Here is a 24,258-nt window from a genome sequence, read left to right as displayed (position 1 = left end):
AGGGAAAAAAAGCACCGAAAAAGCGCACCGAAATGTGCGCTGCTTTTCGGTCTGGTTACTACCGTTTATGTCAGAACCGGTGCCATCATGGCACCGGACACCGGTACCCATCCCTACTGTTAACTCATCCCTGGCTCACCCACTGAGCCAAACCGGCACCCTGGCTGGTGGAGCTTTTGAGAGAAACCATCTGTCTAATTCGGCCTGTAGCCTGATATGAAGATGCCATATCAAATACAGAAAACAAACAATCTCTGTTTCTTAAAAATGTCTGTATTCCATCAACATGGATTTTAAAATATCAAGGATATAGTGCATGATCTTTTTTTAAACATTAATTAGTATTTGGCATGCAGGTTACAAAGGCACTCAAATTTATACAGATGAGCTACAAGTGGTGGTAAATAAAAACATAATTAGAAAACATGGATAGAAGAAAAACCACACAACAAACTGTCAAACTCTTGGCAACCCACAGGAAGTCTGTGGTGTACATTTTTTAGACACAGTAATCATCTTTTCTGCAGCTGTGAGGAATGGAAGGAAGAAAAACACAATTTACTGCAATACTTTCAAACACGGTTAACAACAAAAATTCATCGATAGATTAAGTGTTAGATGTCAAGCCTGGCCTGCTGTTTTGGTCTACCAAGCTGTCTGGTTGGCCCGATGCGTCTTCCAGCATGTGTGCGTTGATGCTGCCGAAGGCCCTGACGATAAATGAAACTCTTCCCACAATCCCCGCACTCGTAGGGTCTCTCTCCGGTATGAAGTCTGTGGTGCACCTTCAATTCCTCTGCTCTGGAGTAGCCTTTTCCACAAATGCTACAAATGAATGGCCTGTCTTTAATGTGGGTCTGGTAATGCGCTGTTAGGTAAGAGTTAATCCGAAATGTCTTCCCACAAATGGAACATGCAAACGGTCTCTCCCCGGAGTGCTGCATTTCATGCAGCTTGAGGGAGGAGGCAGTATGGAATCCTTTGCCGCACTGAGAGCAGAGGAACGGTTTCTCCCCAGTATGGATGCGCTGATGGATTTGAATGTAACTCTCGTTAATGAACCTCTTGCCACAGTCGGGACAGGAGTAGGGCTTCTCCTTGATGTGGGTCTTCATGTGTTCTTCCAGCTTTTCTTTTTCACTAAACTGAATGCCACAGCGGCGGCAGAAGAGAAGAGGTGGTGCGCCGGGCTTGATGGGGCCTGATTCAGAGACTGTCTGAGTGTGTGAAGTGATGTGGTGTGCTTGCAAAGCTGAATGACTGTCACAGTCTTTTCCACATTCCAGGCAACGGAGGGATGATCGAATCCTGGACTCGCCAGGCAGGGATTTTAAATATTCAGAGAGTTCTGACGCTATGGGATTCACCTCATCATCAAAATCCACAGCACCCTTACGACCTACAGAGAAGTGGAAGATTCAAACCATGTTTTACTCTTTTGCTTTGAGGTATAACAACCTCTGCAGTTCATAGAAGTTTAGGCTTACCTCACTTTTACATTGGGGTAAAAGTGCAAATAACTCAGGTCATAGGATTAACAGGTAGGAGATCAAAACTTAAATTGGTTAATTATTATATACTAATCATTACAATTTTCCTAGTTAATGACCAAGACAAATCTATCAGCAGTATAAATGGCAAATGCTGCTCTGAAAAACTATAAATCATGCATCTTCAGTTCCAAGATAAAAATGCATTTGGAGCAAATAAAACACAGTGCCAATGTTAAAAGTAGTGAAAGATGCCACCATTGTATTGCAACAGTGCAATGCAATGCTTCTGGCTTGTCAAGTATTATATTTGCGTTGTTAGCAGCTCTCACCTAAGTGGACTTTGTAGTGCGTTTTGAGATTTCCCTTCTGGTTAAAACCACGGCCACAGATGGAGCAGCAGTACGGTTTCTCTCCTGTGTGGATCAGCTCATGTCGCTCTAGTTTGTAGGCATGTGGGAATTCTTTGCCACACACTGAGCAGTGGTACTCCATTTTTTCTTTGGGTTTCTTCAGGAGCTCAGGAGGTATTTCAATTGGTACACAGATCATCTTTCTGCCAGGGCGCTTCTTGTCTATGGAGATGGAAAACAAGAGGAAATTACAAGGTGAGGCTTCTATTTTAAAGCTCAAACATGACGTGTAGCTCACAAACTGAAGTCTTCTTCAAAACGATCTGTTCAAAGTCAAACCAATCCTACATATCTGACACCTACAGGAATGAAAAACAGAAGCAGCAACATTTTGGCCCGAAGATATTTATATACAGATCTCATTACCCCTACACTCATTATGCATATAAAGAAAGAGTAGAGACTCTAAAGGCCTGTTTCTGTTGCATGTTGAAGACATGTTCAGATAATATTCTGTCTTTAAATGCTTCCAAACTGTTTACACTGAAATTATCATTAGAAAGCTTATACTCTATACACTTGCCAGAATCTTTGTTTGATACATCTGTTCAACTGCTCCTTAATGCAAATATTTAATCAGCCAATCACATGGCAACAACTCAATGCATTTAAGCATGTAGACATCATCAAGAAGCCTTGCTGAAGCTTAAACCAAGCATCAGAATGGGGAAGAAAGGTCATTTAAGTGATTTTGAATGTGGCATGGTTGCTGGTGCCAGACTGAGTATTTCACAAGCTCCTGATCGACTGGGATTTATTACACGACGTGTATTTATTACACGGCGTGCTGCGGGGGAAAGCCTGTTCTAACGTTTGAGTCTAAGGTTTATTTTTTAACACCTGGCGGCTCTTTTTTTACTTCTCATCCGTAAAAAATCTGCTTTTTCACGTGATTCAGTTTATTTTGAAAAGTCTCAACAGGATCTTGAGCTTTATTGTGAAAGGTTTATGTGGAAAATAAACAAGCGGACATACGATGGTTTTACCATTGTTGTTGCTAACCACAACGCATAAAAACAGGCGCTTGTCCGTCCGTAGTGTGGTTATATTAAGTATAAGAGAAAGAGAGAACTTAATTAATATAGCCACTACAGTGACCATCAAAAAGATGAAAAAATATTGCTGTAAACGGTTTATTTTGACACCACGAAACAAACAATAGCGTAAAATGAAACGTTAGATGTTTTTATATTGTCAGCCGATATATATCGTTATATCGAACAGCCCTAGAAAACATATCAAATGTCTTGAACTAAGGAAACGTATCATGTCAAGAAACATATTTCTTGAAATGATACAGTGGGAAACAGGGCTGTTTTTCCCACTGTGTATCATTCTCTCTTCTTTTAACAGAGTCTGGGAGCATGTGTGACCTGAGGTGAAATATGCAAGGCCTTCCCTCAAAACGATTTCTGGATGGGAGCGTAATTTGCTCTAAAGCCTGTTTATACCTTTCAGCACTGATGGTGCCCTTCCAGATGCACAAACTGACAATTCAACAGTTACTAATGCAGCCACATAGCATCACAGCAGGCTTTAAAACTGAGAGCTGATAACAAGCTGCCTGGTCCCTTTCCCTTAGTCCAAAGGACGTGGCATCTATATTTTCCAAAAGAACTTCATATTTCAATTTGCCTGACCACAAAAATTTTTCCACTTTTCCTCGGTCTTTTTTTAAATGAGCATTGAACCAGAAAAGCTTTTCTGGGTTTTCAGAAAACACCATTTTAGTACCTCAGCTGAACACTGAGCTGGTTATTCACTGATTAGGTAATTTTATTATTTCTTACCTGGTGAAACAGCCATGTTCTCTCCTTCTGCTTCACCAGATGTTTTGGTATCTTTCCTTTGTCTATACGGTCGCTTTGCTGTTGAAAAAATTAAGTCATAGATTTTAAGAATCACAGCATATAATTCAAATTCAAATTTTATTTGTCACACACACACAACCATACACAGTATGACATGGGGGTGAAATGCTTGTAGCTGTACAATGCCCGACCATTAAATGACAGAAGAAAAGTTTTACAATATTTACAATTTACAGTTTACTACAAAAATTTACAAATTAACTTAGGAATTTACAGTAAAGAATGTGCAAATAGCAGAAGAGATTATAAAGATAAGGATTATAAATTATAGGAATTATAGGATATAAGCAAATATCTGAAGTTTGGACGTAATATTCAAGAGTCAGGCTTATTTTTTTCTTTTCTTACCAGCAGCACGGCGGGTATTTTTTGAGTTTAATTCTTCCGGTTCTGCTGCTGCATGCAAATTTCTCTTTCTTCGGGTACGCTGTGATACTTTAAGATAAAGAAAAAGACTAATTATGACTTATGAAGTCATAATAACGTAACTTCAGAGTAGTTAACATACGTTAAGCTGCAGTAGAAAACACAAGAATCACTCACTGACCTCCTGCATCTGCCTCTGAGTCTTCAGCTGGCAACAGTGGACTTCGAGAAATCTTTCTTCTGCCTCTTCGTTTTGCTTTCGGATGAAGAAAAAAGCGGAAAAGAAATCTATTACACTCCTTCCATCTCTTCTGAATGTGCCACGAGTGCTACCTTTTTACTTCATGTCACTCACCAGCATTTGCAGGAACATCTAGCTCTGTGTCTGAGTTCTCCACATACACTACTGGAACCTTTTTAGTTCTTCTTGGTCTTTTTTCTGCTAACAAGTGCAAAACAAAATAACCTCAGGACCAAATGTGATGATTATTTAACAGTTTTTTGGTTTTCCTTCACTTGTGTTTACCACAGTATGAGGGGGAGGCAGCATTCATCTTTGCCCCTATTGTTTTTTCCTCTGCGTCCTCCCTTTCTTCATCTTCCCCCACAGAAACAACCTCCATGATGAGCGTCGGGCTGCTGCTGTCTCTCTGGCTTTGGCCTCGCAGCTGAGACTCCTGCATGATCACAATCATTAAAAAACATCAGAAGCCCACCTGTAAAGTCAGTTTTTAAACTACTGTATGTACAACATCCCAACTATTCAGTGGCAGTAGGTGTGTGTAGGGCAGGAGGCAAAGAGTGGTGCTGCAGATGCAAATGAGCAATTTTGATTTGATTTATGACACCAACAGTCGACACTACAAGACTAAGCACTCCCGTGGTGACTGAGATGCAGTAATTACCCAATCTTAGACATTAAACTGATAAACTGTGTTAAAATGAATTACCTTGCTAGGCGGAGGACCTGCTGAGCAATCAGAGCCTCGGTCAGAGCTGCCTGCTGTAAAAATCAAAACAGTTACCTTAGGTTAAAGAAAAAACTGACAGTCTGCAATCCAGACAAAGAAGGAATGTCAATGTAGTGATAAACTAAATGCAAACTATGAGTGCTGTGAGTATCTGGGAAAGATTATTAATGCATTTCTTCTGTTATTTAAGATATTCTTTAGCCAATAAGCTTACAAATTCACATGAGAAACAGAATCAAGGAAGGACCCTTGTGTAAATAAATGAGTATTGTTTGCAGAAGTCGTGGGTTTTCATTAAACCCGCGGTGCTGATAACTCACCAGAATCCCATTCAACCACTTCTCCATCAGAGTTGATTAATCCTCCAATCTCTTCATCTTGTTCCTCTTCTTCTTCCTCGCCCACCTCCTCCTCCTCCTCCCCTGCATGCAGTCTTACAGTCAAATGTAGCGTTTGATCGTTTAAGTTTTCAGATGCCATCTTGAGCCCGCGTGACTTCGGGTGCTCACGTTTAGGAGAATTCTAAAAACAGAAAACAGAGCTAAAAGGAATTCACGACGTCAGAGCACATCTGTCACAAGGAAGCGAAGAAGCTACTGAATGACAAAGTTATCTGCAGGTTCTGGACAATGAAACAGTTTTTGTCATGTTTACTCGTTACACCACTACTGGTGGATTTCAACTGAAACAATCAAGACTGAAGTACAGACCTGCAGATTTAATTCAGGGGGTTTAAACCAAAGCATTGCATTAACCATGTAGAAATTATAGCCATCCAATTTTATACATTGTTTCCCATTGTCAGAATCTAAGAGCAAAAGGTCCATTATGTTGTTATTCCATGACAAATTAGGCAGATAAAGTTTCTGGAGTTGTTTATCATTGTTGAATTTGTATTTGCTATCCTTTTATTTGAGTCCAAAAGGGAAAAATGGCCAGCGCTACGCCTCAGCCTCCTGATAGATACACTTATGAGACGAATCCTTTCCTTGGTTAAGGCAAACAACTTCTGCCTACATGAATGCAGTGCAGAGGGTTTACAGAAAGGTGCAAACCACTGCTTACACTCACGAACAGGAAGACGAAATCAGCCAGAAAACATCAAAATGAGTCTCCACAGTTCCGAAAAAAAAGCTTTGAGTGAAACTTAGCTCAACTGGTACCAGAATGATAGGAAGAGAAAAGTATGGAAGAGAGAAGCAGCTCATGATCTGAAGCATACCACATCATCTATCAAACAATGATGATGGTGGAGACAATATTATGGCATTAACCAATGTAAGCAGGTGATTACTGATAATGTGACCGCTGATAGAAGGGGCAGGATGAATTGTGATGTGTGCAGGGCTACACTGTCTGCTCAGATTCACCCACATGCTGCAAAACTGACTGAACAGTGCTTTACGGTGTAAATCATTAATACTCAAAGCAAAGTGCAAAAGCAACCCAAATGTTTTTCAATGCAAATAAATGAAACATTCCTCAATGACCAGATTGAAACAAAGAGACCTACAAACAACCAACACCCGTAGGTGTCTGCAGTAAAGGCCAAGCAGAGCCTCTCAAGGAGGAAACACAGCATTTGGTGATGTCCGTGGCTGCCAGACTTCAGGCAGTCATGACTGCAAAGAATTGTTATCCAAGTATTAAAAACAACCATTAAATTTAGGATTATGTTAGTTTGTCAAATGATTTTAATCCTGCATTTCTTAAAGTTAAAGACATAATTTTGTTAAACTTCTTGAATTAAAGCTAAAACTCTGCACTTCAATCACATATTGAATGCTTGATTTCAAATCCAAAGGCAAAACTGCAAAGAATGTGTCACTGTCCAAAAACACCGGACCTCACTGGACCGACTGAAACAAAGGGCCTCACACAAAAACAACTTCCTATTCTCATCCTCTGCCCTAACGCATGTGACATTTCAAATTGGAGCCATCAAACATTCAACTGCAAAAACGCCAAGATTAATGAAGCCTCTTAGAGAGTAGCTGCATATTCGTGGAAAGTCATCATTAGTATTTTGAACCCAAAGGGCCAGATTTATGAGCGTGTTACGTCAGCGTGAGCTGGGTTTTGGAATAAAAGGAAAGTGTTCTCTGTATTTACACACAGTGCAGTGACAATACTGCATGTAAGAGGTGGGAGTTAATATCCCAACGTACAAAACATAGCAAGAAGAATATAAGTGCACAGATTTTCCAGCATTACCACTAATTTAAATATAACAAAATGCATGTCTTATTTATACAACTAACCACACTTATCACTGCTGTTTTCTCCCATCTAACCCAAAAGATCCAATTTTAGTTTCAAAAGTTAAAAACTATAAAAAGCAGTCTCACACTGGGGAACTTCCAAGTCATGCAGTCAAAACTTAGGACAAATAAGCATTTTATTTCTAAATTTTAAGGGGAAAAAAGGTAAAAAAACAAGGTCTGAAAAATAGTGGGAAATTCAAAATTCACTTTGTTTTTATACAGCTTCCAACAGAGCAGCACTACACCGTGACATTAAGAAGCAATCACTTACAGCATAGGTGTCAAACTCTGGCCCGCGGGCCAAATTTGGCCCGTAGCCTAATTACATTTGGCCCGCGAAGCCACACCAAATTACTATTAGAGCTGGCCTACTGGTATTATATAGCTAATATATATATTGTTTAGAATTAAGCTTTGCTTGTTCCATATTCAGTTTTTTAGCAAAATGTGTTTGAGTCCATAAGAAAAGATTCATTCTTATATCTGGAGGAATAAATATATTTCAATAAATATTAACGTTAGCCCGCGACTTTGTTCCAGTTTTGAATTTTGGCCCACTGTGTATTTGAGTTTGACACCCCTGACTTACAGAGTTTTAAAAAAGGGCACGAGAGAATTAAAACTGAAGAAAACACTGAGGATTTCTTCTAGCAACATTTTCTTGTACTTAACACAGCAGAGCTGGACCACTCTTGGTAGGGGAAAATTAAAAGCTACATTCTTTGAGTCAGTCTTAAAACAACATGTCATTCCTTTAGTATGCGCCACACAAAAACATCCCTTCCTAAAGTGTTTATAATGTAAGCAATGTTACGAAGTCCTCATCTTATCATCGTCCCTCCACTGCAGTCAAAAACGTAAAATATCAAAATATAGATTTCTTCCAGTTAAAAGGGAGTTTTTACTCCTGACTGTCACCATGTGATCGTGTCTAGCAGATTGTCAGATCTAAACCTGTGAGATCTAAACTGATTTGAGACGCACAGCACAAGGACTGATTCTGTACTCATATTCAAAAACAACAGAATGTGATCTTTTAATGGGCAGCATGAACACGAGGGATGAGTTTTAATGGTCACATGAGTTTTAAGACCCGATCTTTAAGAACAAACATGTACACCTTCCTGCACGAGGCCGACTGGGACATTATAAATGCATTCACGAATAACACATAAATAAAATTTAGTAAGCTAGATGACTAAAAAAACAAACAATGAAAACTTCATGTGTTGATCTTTTCATAATATCTACAAAATCTAAAACAACATACAGTTTGGCAAGGTGCTGACGTTTCGGTCTGCTGTAGCTCTTCTTCTGTGTGTAAAGATGCTCTCTGGTCTCGGTCCCAGCGCTCCTGATGGGATTTCACGTTCCTTTTGTGACCGGGGGTCATGTCCCGTCCTGGACAGGAGAGGGGATTCTCTCCTGTGTTATTGCACTGATGTACAGTCACGTTTCCTGATGCCTTCCCACATTTGCAGGAAATCTGCGGTTTCTCATCGGAGCTCGCGAGCTTGTGTCTCTGCAGGCTCTCTGTGGCAGGGCAAGGCTTCTCAAACCGTTTCTCTGCTGCACATCCTCTCTGGGGTTTCTTTACGCCATATGAAGCAGAGCTCTCCACGCCACTCGCTTTCTGGTGGGGAAGGCAGCCGTCTACAGAAGCATCCTCTTTTTCTCTCTCTGAGCTGAGGCTCTCATCTGCGTTTAATATATAAAAAAGGTGAAAAATCACAAAGAGCAACAATGTGTGTATCATGTAGTGAAGAGAAGCTATAATTCAAGATTCTCCACTCACTATTCTCACTCACAGTCCAGCCATCCTCTTCCTCTTTGATGATTACTCGGATCTCTGGAATCTCACAGGTGTAGTCGGGGCTTGCTGGTGCTTTTTTGGGGGAAGACTGGTCACTGCAGTTTTCATTCAGACTCAGTGATAAAGGATCTTGAAGTTCAGGATCCTATTAAGATATCAAACAGAAGGAAAAACAGGTCATCTACTCTACAACAGCTCAAGTTTCACACAAGAAAAAAGAGCTGCTATATAAAGCCATCAGAAGTTACTGTTTATTTTTATATTACGCCTCTGTCAGTGCACCCCAGGGTGGCTGTGGCTACAATGTAGCTTGCCACAAACCAGTGTGTGAATGTGTGTGTGAATGGGTGGATGACTGGTTGTGTAAAGCGCTTTGGGGTCCTTAGGGACTAGTAAAGCGCTATACAAATACAGGCCATTTACAATAACTTAATCATTTTGAATACTTTTACTTGACATAATACAGCAGTTAAACATCCATTTTGGTCAATTATAAAACAGATAACAACTTTATACTTTCATCAATAAAGTGCAACTTATACATTTTGTAATATCCATCCATTCCTTTTCAGGGTCGCGGGGGGTGCTGGAGCCTATCCCAGCTGTCATAGGGCGAGAAGCGGGGTACACCCTGTACAGGTTGCCAGTCTGTCGCAGGGCTAACACACAGAGACAGACAACCATTCGCACTCACATTCACATTCTATGGGCAATTTGTATTAATCAATTAACCTATCCCCACAAGCTGCATGTCTTTGGACGGTGGGAGGAAGCCGGAGTACCCGGAGGGAACCCACGCAAACACGGGGAGAACACGCAAACTCCACACAGAAGGACCCCGGCCTGATGGTGGAATTGAACTCAGGACCTTCTTGCTGTGCGGCAACAGTGCTAACCACCGTGCTGCCCCATTTTGTAACAGGCTCTTCAATGCAAACATTAGAAGAGAGAGCGATGACACTCAAACAAACCTAGATTAAAAAGTCAGCGAACATTTTGAGCAGCTTTTATCAAATTTCATAACTGACCTTATATCTGCTTTTATGGCTAACTGACCACTGAAATGAGGTTAAGTTAATTTAATTTAGGTAATGCTTCAAAATATCTGCCCAAATGGATACCCAGAAGCATTTGAAGATGACTGTAATGTAAGTGATATTGCATTTTGTCAAGTGATTACATAATATGGCGTTACATCCTAGACTCGAGAGTTCAGGTTAAACAAGTAAAACTACTTAGATTAATGACGGCAAGAATAAAAAAAACTCTTACCACTCTTACAACATCTAATTGATACGCCAGTTTTAGCAAATTTACACTGGCTCCCTGTAAAATATCGTATTGATTTTAAGATTCTTCTACTTACTTTTAAAGTTTTAAATAATATGGCGCCTAGTTATTTAAACGAACTCCTCAACATGTATGACCCCAAAAGAGCAGTGAGATCATCTATCCAGTTGCTCTTAGCACAACCAAGGTCTCGATTGAAGCATAGAGAAGATCGGGCCTTCGCAGTAGCAGCACCCAGACTCTGGAATAATCTGCCAGAGGAGATTCGTACTTCAGAGTCTATTCAGTCATTTAAAATGCATCTTAAAACTCACTTTTTTAGTTTGGCTTTTAATTCGAGTTCAGTATGAGTACCATCAGGCCTGTTTTATGTTTTTATTGTTAATTCACTGTCTTCTTATTTATCTGTATTTGTTTCTAATTTATCTGTATTTGTTTCTCTATTGTTTTCTTTTGTTTTTAACCGATGAAACACTTTGGTCAACTCTGTTGTTTTTAAATGTGCTATACAAATACATTTTGTATTGAATTGAATAAACATCTGATATAATATGTTCTAGAGCCCGGCTGATATAAGATTTTTAAGAACAATACAGAAACCGATATTTGGTGCTTTTAAAAATCTGATATAAAAGCTGCTTTTTCTGTCAGACAGATGAAACACAGAGATTATATGTTGTGATTTGTTATTTATGAGTCCTTACTAACATAACCATCTTGTTTTATTGTTATAACAAGTCGTGGATAACTCGATCTGCTTTGATGGCTGCCGTTCCAAACACGTTACCAACATAGACGTTTCAGAGTGCCCCCTGTAGGACAAATTATGCAACATCAACAGTAACAACATAACTGAAATATGTCTCTTCTTGTATACTTCTCGTTAAGTGCAATACTGATATACTGGTACTAATACTGTGTAATGTAAACATTATATAATTGTGCATTAATTATATAATATAAAGAAACAATACACCTGAGCCACAGGCTGTAACCGCACACACCACGAAAAGGAAATCACCTCAAACATAAACTCTAAAAGTTCACTTTTTGTTTTTTGAACACAGATGATGAGCACACAGCCTCGATATGACAATGTTAGAGTACATTTAGCAGATATATTATGAAACATGTTAAAACTGGCCTAAAATCAACCAACCATCATCAACGAAACAACCACCAGTGAATCCCATTTAACTAGTTACCTTACTAATTTAACGTTTATATGTCTTTAACAACCATACCAACCAACAAAATGTCAAGAAACGTATTAAATATGCATTAAAATTACCAAATAAACTCGAGCATGAACTTGAATTGATTTGTATCCCAGCCTAAAAAGTTTAACTGACCCGTTTAACTGGACGTATGAACGACTTCAAGAATCTGCTGTTAGTTTCAACGTAACCCCCCCCCCCTAAATACTGTACGCTCCAAATATTGCCTCCCCCCCCTTCTCAATTAATTTAGGCTGATGAGGCTACCAAGTGGACTGCACACACATAATTCCCGACGACCCGGACCAACTCACATAAATGTAATGTGGTCTGTATTATTCCACCCTGGTAAAATTATAACCTTTCCTACCATAAAGCATTCATGCAGGATAATGTTAAACTTCTGTTTTAAGTGCTGCAGAATATTTTCTAACACAGTCTGAAAAATTAACCTGGATTTATTCTGATAGTTATATATTAGTGTCCGGGAAAAGAAAAACGCTTTCTCAAGTTTCTAAATTCACAAAAGTAAAAATATTTCTCTTATACAATTGTAAAATGAAAACAATCCATTTCAAGAGATTTAGATTTTGTTTAATAGTTTAGCAGCAAGTTCTGTTTAGACCTTTCTTGGGTTCCAAGAGTCAGCAACCTGAACAGCCTTTCAAAATAAACTTGTTTTGTCTCGTTTTCTTGCGTTATCCCCTGCAGGAAAATATTCTTGACTATTTCACTTGGCCGCTGAATATATGCCTCCACGTCTCCATCAGTCAGTCGCAGTGTATAAGTCATTGTACTATCGTAATGAATGCAGCTCTGCCTTGTTTAATAACAATTACCGTTTGCTAACCAGCTAGCTTTAAAGCTATAATGACATAATTGGTTCTGTGCATGAACGTAAGAAGGTTAGCATCAAGTCCACACCGGTGCACTCTCAAGTAATACGGTGTCCCTGACCTACGAGGATAACCTGTTTACGACGTGCATTTACCTAACTGGTTAACTACAGCAGCTACAGCAAACTGCAGCCAGCTGCACAGTAACAGCCTGAAAGCAGCTACGCTGTCACGTTACCTCAAACATAGTGCGAGGTCGGAGCCGACTGTGAAGGATGTCATAGGAGAAACAGGGCTACACACGGGGTTAAGTACAAGCGTTATTCCGGATGGGAGCAGCTGTCATGAACTAACCGTGCACTCTGTGCTAGCTAAACTGTGTTGCGCCACCACTTTTTTCCCTTTTTTTCTTTTAAACAGCGGTTCTTCTTCTACTCCGCCTCCTCCTCTTCTTCTTCGACGCTGAAATTGCTGCTGCTGAATTACTGCCTCCCCGTGATTACAAGGTGTGCATCTCTACAGACAGATGACAAAATTAAATATCCATTTTCTGCCCTGCACTTTTTCAGACATCTTTCCTATTCTCATTCTTCTTCCGGCTGCTTCCTTTAGGGGTCGCCACAGCGGATCATCTGCCTCCATCTCACCCTATCCCCAGCATCCTCCTCTGTCACATCCGACATACCCCAACCCTTCACCACATCCTTCTTTTTATTCCTCCTGACTGCAGCTCCATCTTCAGCATCCACTATCCCCTCCTGTGCGCATGCCATCCTTGCGTCTCTAACTTTTTCCCCAAACCGCTCAGCCTGAGCTGTCCCTCTGATGTCTAATCCTGCCTATCCTCATCACTCCCAGTAACAATTCGGGCACCTTCAACTCTGCCACCACCAGCTTCACCTACTGCTTTTTTGTCAATGTCTCCAAACCGTATATTATAGCAGGTCTCATTACCATCTTAAAAACCTTCCTTTTAACTCTTTCACTTCTGCTCCCTACTCATTATAGATCACAATGTTGTCTGCAAACATCACAGTCTATGGAAACTCCTGCCTGATCTCATCAACCTGTCCATCACCATAAGCAGTCACACTGAAAGTGAAATAGATATGCAAATATGCATATTTACTTCTTTCCTGATAATTTATTACTATTATTTCCTGCTGCACACTTGCAGACTGAAATGTAGCCTGTTGAAATATGTGAGGTAAAACCCTTTCCCTGGTTCACTGACGAACCATATTTCTGATTGTTTCCAAAAGCTTTCCTACTTGACAATAATATTTTATGACCCCCAATTCCTAAAAAGCTGGGATGCTGGGTCAAATGTAAATAAAAACAGAACACAAAGATTTGAGAAATCCTATACACCCATATCTTCTTCATCAGAGAACATTGAAAACATTAGCATTTCATTTGTAATCTGATAGCAGACTTTGGGCGTGTTGGTGCAAAAACACGTTTATGCCTCTCAAACTACCATCTTTTGCGTTTTTTGTAGATTTCACTAAAGAAAATGCAACAAATGATGTGTTTTTCGTTTTGTTTTGTTTCTTGTGGTTGCAATACTTCAGCATCTACTGTAGCTAGGACTACAGAAGACGAGGAGCATAAAGGGAGTGACTTTTTTTTAAGTGTCAGGTGATTTTAAATGCAGTGTTTCTATCAGGTCAATAAACATCAGCAAACATACTAACTGTTTGTGTGCAGTGTGTTGCTAGCTAAAGGTCCAGCTGTATTTCACAGGGTATTTCACTCAGAGGTGGAGAAAGATAAGAGAGACAGGACAGGAGAGGAAGATAAGAAGTTACATTTAAAGGTAGGGAAATTAAAAACTTAAAGTCTTCATGTGTCTAAACCATTTACTGTGTCTGTACATGGGGCAATATGCTGCCAAACAAACTGAGGTAGACTAACTGTGATATTTAAGGCTACATGAAAATCCTCTGCAGGTTAGTGCAGGATAAACAGGTTAGTTTTTTGTACTGTGATGGGTTTAATGTAAAGAACAGTGTCTGTGACTGTTAATGAGAGTGTGGGGAGTGAGTTGGAGGGTGGGGTGGGCTGCTTTTAACTATGTAAAGCACTTTGTGCTACATTTTTTGTATGAAAAGTGCTTTATAAATAAAGATTGATTGATTGATTGATTGATTGATTGATTGATTGATTGATTGATTGATTGATTGATTGATTGATTGATTGATTGATTGATGCACAGTGATCGTGGTTTCATGGTCAGAGTTAAGTTACATCAAGTGTAGCAGAGTATCATTGATATGAATTAACTAACCCTAACCCTGATGCTGAGATCCACTAACATCTGCTGACATCTGGTTGAACATCTACAAAGAGGAGCAGATCAGCTGGTCACAGCTTGTACAATAAGAAAATGTACTTGAGCTCTCAATAGAAATGATTGTGATTTGTGATCCCCCCCCCCCCCCCCCCCACACACACACACACACACTGAGTCATGAGTCATTACATCCAATTTTAGGGTCCCTCCACCCGCTGAATCCCACTTTAACTCCTGACTGTACACATTTTCCTGTTTAGAGGCGAAACCACCCTCTACAATGTAGACTGAAAATAGAGCTGTATTTTTTATTTTCCTCCTTTTTCCTCAGATTCAAGCTGAGTATAATTAGAATTAAAATAAAAGTTAGACTAGAGTTTGTATTCCCATCAACTGGTATTATTTTTTTTTATCATTATGATAATACTGTATTTAAACTTTTTTCTGGGAGTAACTGGAGTAAACTTAAGCATCCATTATTGAAAATGTCTCAGATCTCAAACAAAGTCAAATAGTATTCAAATCAGTTCAGAAGCTAAAATGAAATAAGACAAATTTTGATGAGAAAAAACTATGGGACAGGAAAAAAGATTATTCACGAGAGATTACATTGCCTAAAAAATAAACATGCATTTGCTTCCACACATGATCACAATGTAGAAATAAAACTCTCACAATTGATGTCTGAAGTAAAAGCACAAAAAGAAAGTAGTTACTGACTACTACTCAAAGTAGCAAGTAAAGGCTGTGACTAATTTGAAGTACTTTAGACGCGGATTGTGTTCGAGTTATAAAACTTATTCGCCGTCTGATTATATTCACTATTATTCATATTAATCTGCAAAATACCAGTGTTTCCAGGGAATAGAAGCACATTTATTTCCGGTTACTGTAGTAAAGCAGAAGAGTGAAAGCAGCATAAAATGAACCGATTACACTGTGCCAGGTACTTTCTGCCACTCTGCCATCATGATGGTGATTTAGGATAATATGAAGAAGCATAACACACTGTAAACCCGACAGGGTCTCTGTAAAAAGCTTGTGTGTATTTTAATGTTATAATGTGGTGCTGAGGAATAATAAAAATGAGCCTCAGGATCTGATCTGCGCTGAACTGACGCAGGTGTTAAAAAAAGTCACGTCTGCTGGATTGAGCTCTCACTCTACCCAGGAGGAGGACACCGGACCTCTTCCTCACCGGTGACCGGTGACGACATTGTGAGGTAGGCGGGTGGCAGGTACGCATTCAGGCGCATGCGTGGTTGTGGTTGCTTGCATGTGGGGGTTTCCACTGCAGGAGGAGGCTGTGAAAGAGCAGAACTGCTTGAGAACTGCTACTGTGTGTGGATACGTTGAGTTGTACTCGCGAAATGAGCCTGAAATCTAGTTATTAGCCGGATAGTCATGCCACTCTGCAGTCGGTCACCTGTCAGAGACCAGTCCTGAGGCGAGTAACAACTGTAGGTTAGCCAACTGAACCACACCAGTTAGCAGTTAGTAACTTAGCAATCAGCGCGTACTGTTGAGCTAAGTTTGGCTTACTAGCATGTAAGCCTTGAAGCTAACGATAGCGCAGTTTGGTACTAATAATTGTAGTTAACCCATGTTTGCAGATCAGCAGTAACCGATGTGCAACTAGCGCATAGCTAGCAACTAGCTAGCTAATTAGAGAGTGAAGCTAACGTCTAGGGCTGTTAAACTGTACCTGCGTGCTGTCACAGTAAGTGAGCAAACTGTTTTGTTTATGTATTCAGACTTGGTAATGGTTCACCCTTTGTTATTTGAAAATCAAATAAGTTGCACTGTTTGACAGAGTGCTGTCACGAGCCCCTGTTTGTATACGGAAATCAAGTGACTTTTAAGTACTTGTCATATTTAGCTGCCTTTAAGTCAGAAGTCGCGCTTTAATTGCTTGCTGACATCCTATCCCAAGTACCATAGTTTTGAATTAATTTCAATCATAGTTCCTCAGCCACAACTAATTATGGTTATGTTTGCTTTTAAATGCTTGCAGTATTACTTTAGATTTCAGATGTGTGGGGATATATTTATTTTTAGCCATTTACTGAGTTTTCAAGTTCACTTTTTTTGCAAGAATTTAAAAACGTGATATGGAAATGAAACGAAAGCTGTCAAATCCAGTGAAAATGCCAACTACTTTCTGTTTTCAGTTTGTACAGTGTTTTGAGTTTCGAGATGTCATGTCAGAAAAACACATTCTCGTTTATAAAATATTTGTTTACTGAGCAAAAACATGACTGGTCGCTTTACCCCTTAAATCAAGCACGAGCAAAGCACAGGGCCATCCAGTTATGCAGTTTTGAAATGTTAAAAGAACTGTTGTTGGCAAATATATTTGGATTGTAGTGCCGAGGATAGGCTTGGTGGAAGCACTGCTATCTCTTTTTCTTTTTCTTCTTCTTTTTTTTTTTTTTAAAGTAAACATTTTTCTACGTGACGCATTTAGAGCATGGGTCTGAAACTTAAATGAGCCGTGGATCACTGCTGGCACTGTCATCTCATTGGAGGGCCACTTTAGTGCTCAAGTAGTACGAACAAGAAAACACCGACACCTATTTCCAAAAAAGTAGTGTTTAATGCAGACATAAGTGTACACATTAGTGTTTGACTGCTAGTGAAAATTGTTTTCTTTACAAATAATTCTCTCACTGAACTAACACAGCCAATCCAACATGTTTGTACATGTTTATACAACTCAGGCCTCCCTAACAAAAAAACTTAACTTCAAGGGCACAATATATTTCTTGAGTTCGAGACCGCTGATTTACAGCTTGCACCCATATCCTACTTAAAACCTAAAATGTTATAGTTTCTGATTTAAGGCTTATTAACCTTGTGTCTCCTTCAGACTTGGATATGTTGCAGCAGATGAAGTTGAATTCAGCAAATGACAGTGTGGAGGAATTAATGGATGAGTCTTCTCTCTTATCCGAGTCTTCCGACCCTCCTCAGTTAAAGTCTTCAGCGAGCGGCATCTCAGAAAATGAATTTTCTTGTCACTGTTGCTATGACATCTTGGTCAACCCTACTACCCTGACCTGCGGTCATAACTTCTGTCGGCACTGTCTCGCTCTATGGTGGGAGTCCTCGCAGAAGAATGAGTGCCCAGAGTGCCGGGAGAAGTGGGAAGGCTTTCCTAAAATCAACATACTGCTGAGGTATGCTTCTCATAGCTGTGCCATATCAGTGGGTTAATGTTTGATATTCTGGCTGCTTTATTCACATCTCACAGAGACTTACTGGCGACTTCTACTAAGCTTGCTTAGTTAGCTTTATTAAGAAATGGAAAGTTTGGATGACCAGTAATGATGTGTGCAGTTACACCAGAAGCAGACATTCATTATTGTTTCACCATAACCTCTTATTGAAGAGCAAAGCACAATATAAGATTGGGAAGAAGCTAGCTGATATGTCATTTAGTAAATCCTAAAAATAAATTGAGTACATTAAGCCTAAAGTTTGATGCTTTTTCTTAGTGGTAGAAGATCCCCATTTCAGTTCTAGGACAAGACTCTAATCTCTTTAGGATTATGTTTCATGGAGAAAAAAAAGCTTGGTGATGTTTTCACCACAGCGAAATCCACATTAGAGGTGAACACTTTTACAATAATATCTGTGATTTGTTTCACTTTCACTCTCTCTCATACACGCAGCTCGCAGTCACATGACCGTTTTTTTGTTCTACTGAAAGACACGAGAGCAAATGTTAGACACAAATATTTTGACATGAGAGTAACCAGGAACTAATGATCTGTGGTAAGGACGTGCGGTTTATAAGAAATGGATGACAACTGATTGACATACTGATGTTTCAACCTAAGATGTGGAAATGTTCTCGCTCAGATGCAGCTGAAAACAGCTGCCAAGATCGAAGATGTCGTTCAGACACTCGTCTCTCCATTGAATTTAAAAAAGAAAAGAAGTATTTATCAGCTTGCCCACAAATTTTCCTTGACATTGCTGTGTCAAGATGGTTTATCTTCATGTGCTCCGCGGAGATAAGTTAGTCCTGCTTAGTTTGATATAGATATCAAACTGATATAATCATATGTAATCCTCTTCTTTTTAGGGATGCAACTGACAAACTTTTTGGTGAGGTCGTACAGCGGAGGAAAGCGGAAATCCAAGCAAACCCCAAAATCTCCCGGAGCTTGTTGGCTTTCCAGAGGTACTTTGATTCTCAAATATGTTTTGGTATATATATGTATATATTGGTGTAAAGTCCATGAAGACTGTCAATTTAAAAACAAGTCTAGCCATTTAGCAACTAACGTTTCACACCATGGGCAGTCTAACATTGCATGCATGTTGAAAAGCTGGGATTTCCAAAGACTGGGTTCAGTCTCACCTTCCTGTAATCAGAGGAAAGCTGCAAACAAACGTGAAGCATTTGATTCACTAATCCTTTTTGCTGACATCACAGCCTGCTTCAAAGACAGCACATACAAGCTGGTGCTCTCCTGAGGCTCAAAGCTAAAGCAGCCCTGAGAGTAAATGTAAATGCAACTCCAAGAAGTACCAATTCTGAATAAATTGTTAATTTACAAAGCTGACATGGCCTGGTGGTGCCAAAAAATCCAAATAAACACTGCCAAGAAAATCCTACAGGGAAGATGATACATCTGGAGGTGTGGACAGTGACCTGGTCTTAATCATGCTCACTGGGAAATCTGACCGGTTTAAATTCAGCTTTCCAGAAGCCCAAAGAGCTAACCCTGAGATATACACTAGCCACAACTGGCTGTGGAGCAGACTCACTAACTCAGCCATGAGTTGTCTGCTGGGTCTTTACCAGATACAGTGATTTAATTCCTCCATCCTTCAGTATGATGCTGACTGACTCAAAGGAAGCTCGTACAACAGGAGGTTTAGCCATGGATGATCCATCAGTCTGCTCCTCACACCTTCGTTTCTTAACTAAGTTCCAGATGCTGCAGTTTCATGCGTTACGCTTTGCAAAGAGATCTATTAACCCTGGAATGAATGAGACTCATGACTGGAATGTTTTGGGATTGAATTTTCAGTGTTGTAGATTTTCCACAGAGAGCAAATTTGCCCTAGTGGTTATCGCACTGCACACAGTGACGCCATACTTATCCACATAATCAGGCTGTGGGTCAGATTGCGTAATGTCACAGGAGTGAGTGCTGCTTCAGCACACAAACCAATCGTAGAAAATGGCTGTGAACTGGGAAAAATGCTTATGTGGAAAAAGAGCTTCCAATAGTCTGTCCTTCTTGTGGTTACCCTGTACTCCGATGCTCTGGAATAACCTTCCCCTCCAAATTAGACAAGCGTCATCAGTGCAGGTCTTTAAGTCCAGATTGAAAACCTATTTTTATTCCCTGGCGTTTAACTCTGTAGGAAACTGACACCTTCTTATTTATTTTATTGTATGTAATGATTTTATGGTATTTTTAATTTGGTAGTTGTTTTGATCTGTGTTGTTCAGCACTTTGGTCTGCCTGGTGTGTTCTTAAAGTGCTATAAAAATAAACGATGATGATGATGATGATGATGATGATGACTTGAAACACAGCATTGCACACACACCATTGTTTGGCACTGACTTTAAGTAGCTTTAAACTCAACGCTGACCCTTTGCCATACTGATCTCATCTTTGCCAACTTGCCTGACGTCTCCTTCATTTTTCACTTGTATTTATTTGCACGTACTTCATTTATTTTGGGTTTTTAATAAAACTGGGCCAGCTTTACAAAGCCCATCCTTCATGTTTGTCTTCCTCATCTTAGATATGGTGACAACCTGGGTAGATCCAAGACAACCCAGCACAAAGGAGCAGGCTTTTTCTTCTCTGGAGTCCTAACTGCACTCACATGTGTGGCTGTAAGTACACACAAGCAGGTTAGAAATGCCTCCTTGCTCTTAAACATTACCTTCTGGATTTTCTTGCAACGGCAATGATGAGTTGCCCATTTTATTAGGATTTGTGCTGATTTCATAAACGGTATGTGTAAGGTAGACACGGCTCTTCGTTTTGAAAGTGCCTTGTGTCTTACTTATGCTTTCGTTGAACATGTGTCTCCTAGTACCCTAAGTGACTAGCAGAGGGCATGTCCTCCTCAGTCTCAGTTGCTAGTGCCAAGTTACTTTGAATATAACCTGATTTTCCATCTCTAAATTGTGGACCTCTTTAGAATCAAAACATTACTACATTCCTAACCCTACATGTTGCAAAGCCTGTAATTGTTTAGTTTGTTGTCTTTTAACCAAAGCATCAAAATTATGTAATATTGAGGCACTTGGGAACAACGTCCCCCTGTGTTTTGCCACGTGGCTGAAAATGTATGTCTGAGTGTGTACGGTGCAGGGAATAAGTAAACAGATTACAACATAGTTCTGTTTTTGACCTCAGTTCATGGTGATGATTATTGGGTCATCTTAGGTGAACCAAGTGTTGTCATTTCTGCAAAGCCTCAGTTTATTTTGGATGCTTTGGGCAATCTGTTGTGGAAATATAGACTGGGCCAACTCAGCTGCAGGTTCAAGTTAAACAAATGTAGCGACATCTAGTGAAGTTGGATTATTATTGCAAGGTGAGGTAATGGTTATACCAGGGGTGGGCAATCTCAGTCCACCAGGGCCGGTGTCCCTGCAGGTTTTAGATCTCACCTTAGGTCAACACACCTGAATCACATGATTAGTTCGTTACCAGGCCTCTGGAGAACTGCAGGACATGTTGAGGAGCTAATTTAGCCATTTAAATCAGCTGTGTTGGTTCAAGGACACATCTAAAACCTGCAGGGACACCGGCCCTCGTGGACTGAGATTGCCCACCCCTGGGTTAAACTATTCAGACCAGTGTTCCTGTGTATGTTTGTAGGTGATGGTGTTGGTGTATCACTGGAGCAGTGGTCCAGTGGATCAGCATGACCTGCTGATCACTAAGCCCGTGTCTCACTGGACACCTGAAGAGGTTGTATCCTGGCTCGAAAACCTGGGTCCCTGGGCCCAGCTGTACAAAGAACCCTTCCAGCAGGAGAACGTCAATGGAAGGTGAATTATTATTTATTTATTTTTTAAAGAAATGTATTCATTAATGTTTTTAAAATCAATATGATAATTTCTCTGGTTCAGGCTCCTGTTGATGCTGGGGGAAGAAGAGTTGTTGAAATCGCCTTACAGCATTGAAAATCCGGCTCACAGACGGGTTATTCTGGCTGAACTGGAAAGAGTTAAAGCTCTTGGGGTCAAACCTCCCCAGAACCTCTGGGAATACAAGGTGACCACACTTCTGCGTCAGAATGGCTGATGCTCAGTATTATTAACATCTTTACAAGTTGCACATTGTGTTTTGCTGGTAAAGCAGCACATCTGCATTTCCACAGTTAAAGAACCGTCTCTTTACTGTTTCTGTCAGGCGGCTAATGCGGGGAAGTCTCTGTTCTTGCTGTACGCACTGAAGCGCTCCCCTCGTCTCACAATCTTTTACTTGTATTTGTTCGACTACTCTGAGACCTTCCTGCCCTTCCTGCACACTTGTTGTCCAGCCGTCACAGAGAGCGATCAACCAGTGGAGAGCAGTTTTGTCAGCTCACAGGTACAAACCAGACAAACTTCCCACTGAAATGACACATGAATAATAAATTGTAATATACTGTAACGAGCTGAAAATGAAAACACTGGGGACCTTTTGTAAATTACATGCTGTGATTGCTTCTGGTAATTAGATGAAGACGGCGCTGTGAGCATGAAGATGTTTAGACTTCTTTAAACTTTGCTCCATGTGCAATGCATATGACTATTCAGGTTACATGTTTTGTTCCTGCCCCCCCCCCCCCTTTTTTTTTTTTTTTTTCTCTTTTAAAACTTATTAATTTAGGTGGACCCCAGCTGGCAACAATGGGCAGAGTTTCTTGTGAAATACTGTCTGCTTCCATACCAGCTGATCGCAGAGTTTGCTTGGGACTGGTTGGCCGTTCACTACTGGACATCCCGTTTCATCATTGTTAATGCCATGCTGCTGTCTGTCCTTGAAGGTTGCGCCCTATGGAGACTGTGGATGAGAGCCAGGATCAGGTAAATGCAGTGTGAGGGTTGGGTGATTTTCTTTTTGCTCTTGTTTTTATTATGCAAACACTGAAATAGATTTTAAACTGTCTCAATCCAGATTAGTTCTGCACAGTTTGATAAATACTCTCTAATAAAAATCTAGTTATTAATACAGTTACGGTCATTGGGTATGTGTGTTATGGCAAAAAGTAAGATCAGATTGTACTTTTGTTATACTAACTTTGAGAAGGAAGTGATAGTTGAAATAAAAGATGTGTATACTGTGGTCACGTGGCATACTTTGGTCATCACAAGGCATATTAGTGTTACTCGGAACATTTTCTGGTGCCAAATTAATGGGTATGTGAACCTAGATAAAAATGTTTTTACTTAATTTCAGTGACTGATAAGACCCAGACACAGTAAGTGAATATTCCTGCCAGTCAGGAATATAAACACTGAAACTCAACAGCTCCAAAAGTCAATTTTTTTATCCTAAAATGCTGGTTAAGTGTAAATATTATCTTATCTGAAAGACATGCAGTACGTCCCGCTGAAGGAAAACAGGACCTGCTTAAACATTCCTTGCAGTTCTGTGCAAACCATTGTATTAATGTCATGTTTTCTGCATTGTATGCATAGACTGTATAAAAGGTGGATGTAGTGATGGTGACATCACCTATTGGCTAATGAAAACAAATGGAGCACAGACTTCTCTGCAACTGCAAGTCTTTTTGTATCCAGAGTCGCCCCCTGCTGGCTGTTAGAAAGATTTCTGGCACTTCTGCCTTGGCTTTACATTTCAGACCTAGAGACTACGACCATGTTTTATACTGTCTGTTGTGTATTACCTGGAACTGGATTTGGTATCTCCTGTACAAGATTACAAGATTTGGGTTGATAGCTGTTGAGTAGTGGTTTTATGACACTTGTTTTCTCCCTCTCTTTGTAGGACTCTTCCACAAATGATGTGGAGCCACTTGTGGAAAATGCTAACTCAGGGATTTGCATTTGCCCTTCTTTGGCCTTTTGTCCCGCAGTTTGTGTGCAACTGCCTCTTCTACTGGGCACTCTACTTCAGTCCCATCATTAATATCGACCTGGTGGTGCAGCAGTTAATGCACCCTGAAACAGTAGCATTGTGACAGACTGCACTGGATGAGGAGGTGCCCAATTGATGTGGGACAATTTGCAGCAAATGAGTTGACGAGAAGTGTTTATTTTTAGCAGTAAACACATTGAAGACTGGCTTTATCTACTGTTGGGGAATTTATCTTGGTTCTTGATTTGTTTCTCTGTCTGCCGGATGGTTGCTGTGTTGAACAATAGAGGCACCGGACTACTGAAGGAGAAACAAAAGCAATGAGGTGAGAAACGAGTAACAGTGTCTGACTTG

General features: G+C 40.1%; 2 protein-coding genes across 7 annotated transcripts; one reads left to right on the top strand and one right to left on the bottom strand.

Moving 5' to 3' along the window:
- Window positions 1-255: 255 nt before the first annotated feature.
- Window positions 256-13,331, bottom strand: LOC113024524 (uncharacterized). Of its 2 annotated transcripts, none has more exons than XM_026171687.2 (12): window positions 12,770-13,331; window positions 9,171-9,333; window positions 8,646-9,073; window positions 5,432-5,633; window positions 5,091-5,143; window positions 4,667-4,817; window positions 4,496-4,579; window positions 4,322-4,396; window positions 4,123-4,209; window positions 3,694-3,771; window positions 1,823-2,065; window positions 256-1,399 (listed from the first exon to the last, which is right to left on the bottom strand). In XM_026171687.2, the coding sequence occupies exons 1-12, from the start codon at window positions 12,776-12,778 to the stop codon at window positions 615-617; spliced, it is 2,358 nt and encodes a 785-aa protein (XP_026027472.2). In that variant the 5' UTR covers window positions 12,779-13,331; the 3' UTR covers window positions 256-614. The 2 variants fall into 2 exon arrangements, with proteins under 2 accessions (XP_026027472.2, XP_026027471.2); XM_026171686.2 differs by having other exon boundaries at window positions 4,496-4,582; window positions 12,770-13,326.
- A 2,614-nt stretch (window positions 13,332-15,945) lies between these two features.
- LOC113024517 (bifunctional apoptosis regulator) lies at window positions 15,946-24,210 on the top strand. Of its 5 annotated transcripts, none has more exons than XM_026171665.2 (9): window positions 15,946-16,050; window positions 17,697-18,006; window positions 18,918-19,016; window positions 20,603-20,696; window positions 21,694-21,866; window positions 21,948-22,092; window positions 22,231-22,410; window positions 22,693-22,889; window positions 23,815-24,210. In XM_026171665.2, the coding sequence occupies exons 2-9, from the start codon at window positions 17,705-17,707 to the stop codon at window positions 24,005-24,007; spliced, it is 1,383 nt and encodes a 460-aa protein (XP_026027450.2). In that variant the 5' UTR covers window positions 15,946-16,050; window positions 17,697-17,704; the 3' UTR covers window positions 24,008-24,210. The 5 variants fall into 5 exon arrangements, with proteins under 5 accessions (XP_026027450.2, XP_026027451.2, XP_026027449.2 ...); XM_026171666.2 differs by having other exon boundaries at window positions 15,948-16,065; XM_026171664.2 differs by lacking the exon at window positions 15,946-16,050 and adding an exon at window positions 16,133-16,274.
- Window positions 24,211-24,258: the final 48 nt, after the last annotated feature.

The sequence above is a fragment of the Astatotilapia calliptera genome, chromosome 6, assembly GCF_964374335.1.
Source record: "Astatotilapia calliptera chromosome 6, fAstCal68.1, whole genome shotgun sequence".
NCBI classification, from domain to species: Eukaryota; Metazoa; Chordata; class Actinopteri; order Cichliformes; family Cichlidae; genus Astatotilapia; species Astatotilapia calliptera.
The sequence above is the reverse complement of the archived record's forward strand: the minus strand, read 5'-3'. Positions and strand labels throughout refer to the sequence as shown.

Coding starts and splice junctions, on each gene's coding strand:
- LOC113024517 (XM_026171665.2), top strand. CDS start 17,705: ATGTTGCAGCAGATGAAGTTGAATTCAGCAAATGACAGTGTGGAGGAA. Junction 18,007..18,917: donor AAAATCAACATACTGCTGAG/GTATGCTTCTCA, acceptor TCTTCTTTTTAG/GGATGCAACTGACAAACTTT. Junction 22,093..22,230: donor AGAACCTCTGGGAATACAAG/GTGACCACACTT, acceptor TGTTTCTGTCAG/GCGGCTAATGCGGGGAAGTC.
- LOC113024524 (XM_026171686.2), bottom strand. Junction 5,144..5,431: donor AGTGGTTGAATGGGATTCTG/GTGAGTTATCAG, acceptor TGATTTTTACAG/CAGGCAGCTCTGACCGAGGC. Junction 4,583..4,666: donor TGCCTCCCCCTCATACTGTG/GTAAACACAAGT, acceptor TGCACTTGTTAG/CAGAAAAAAGACCAAGAAGA.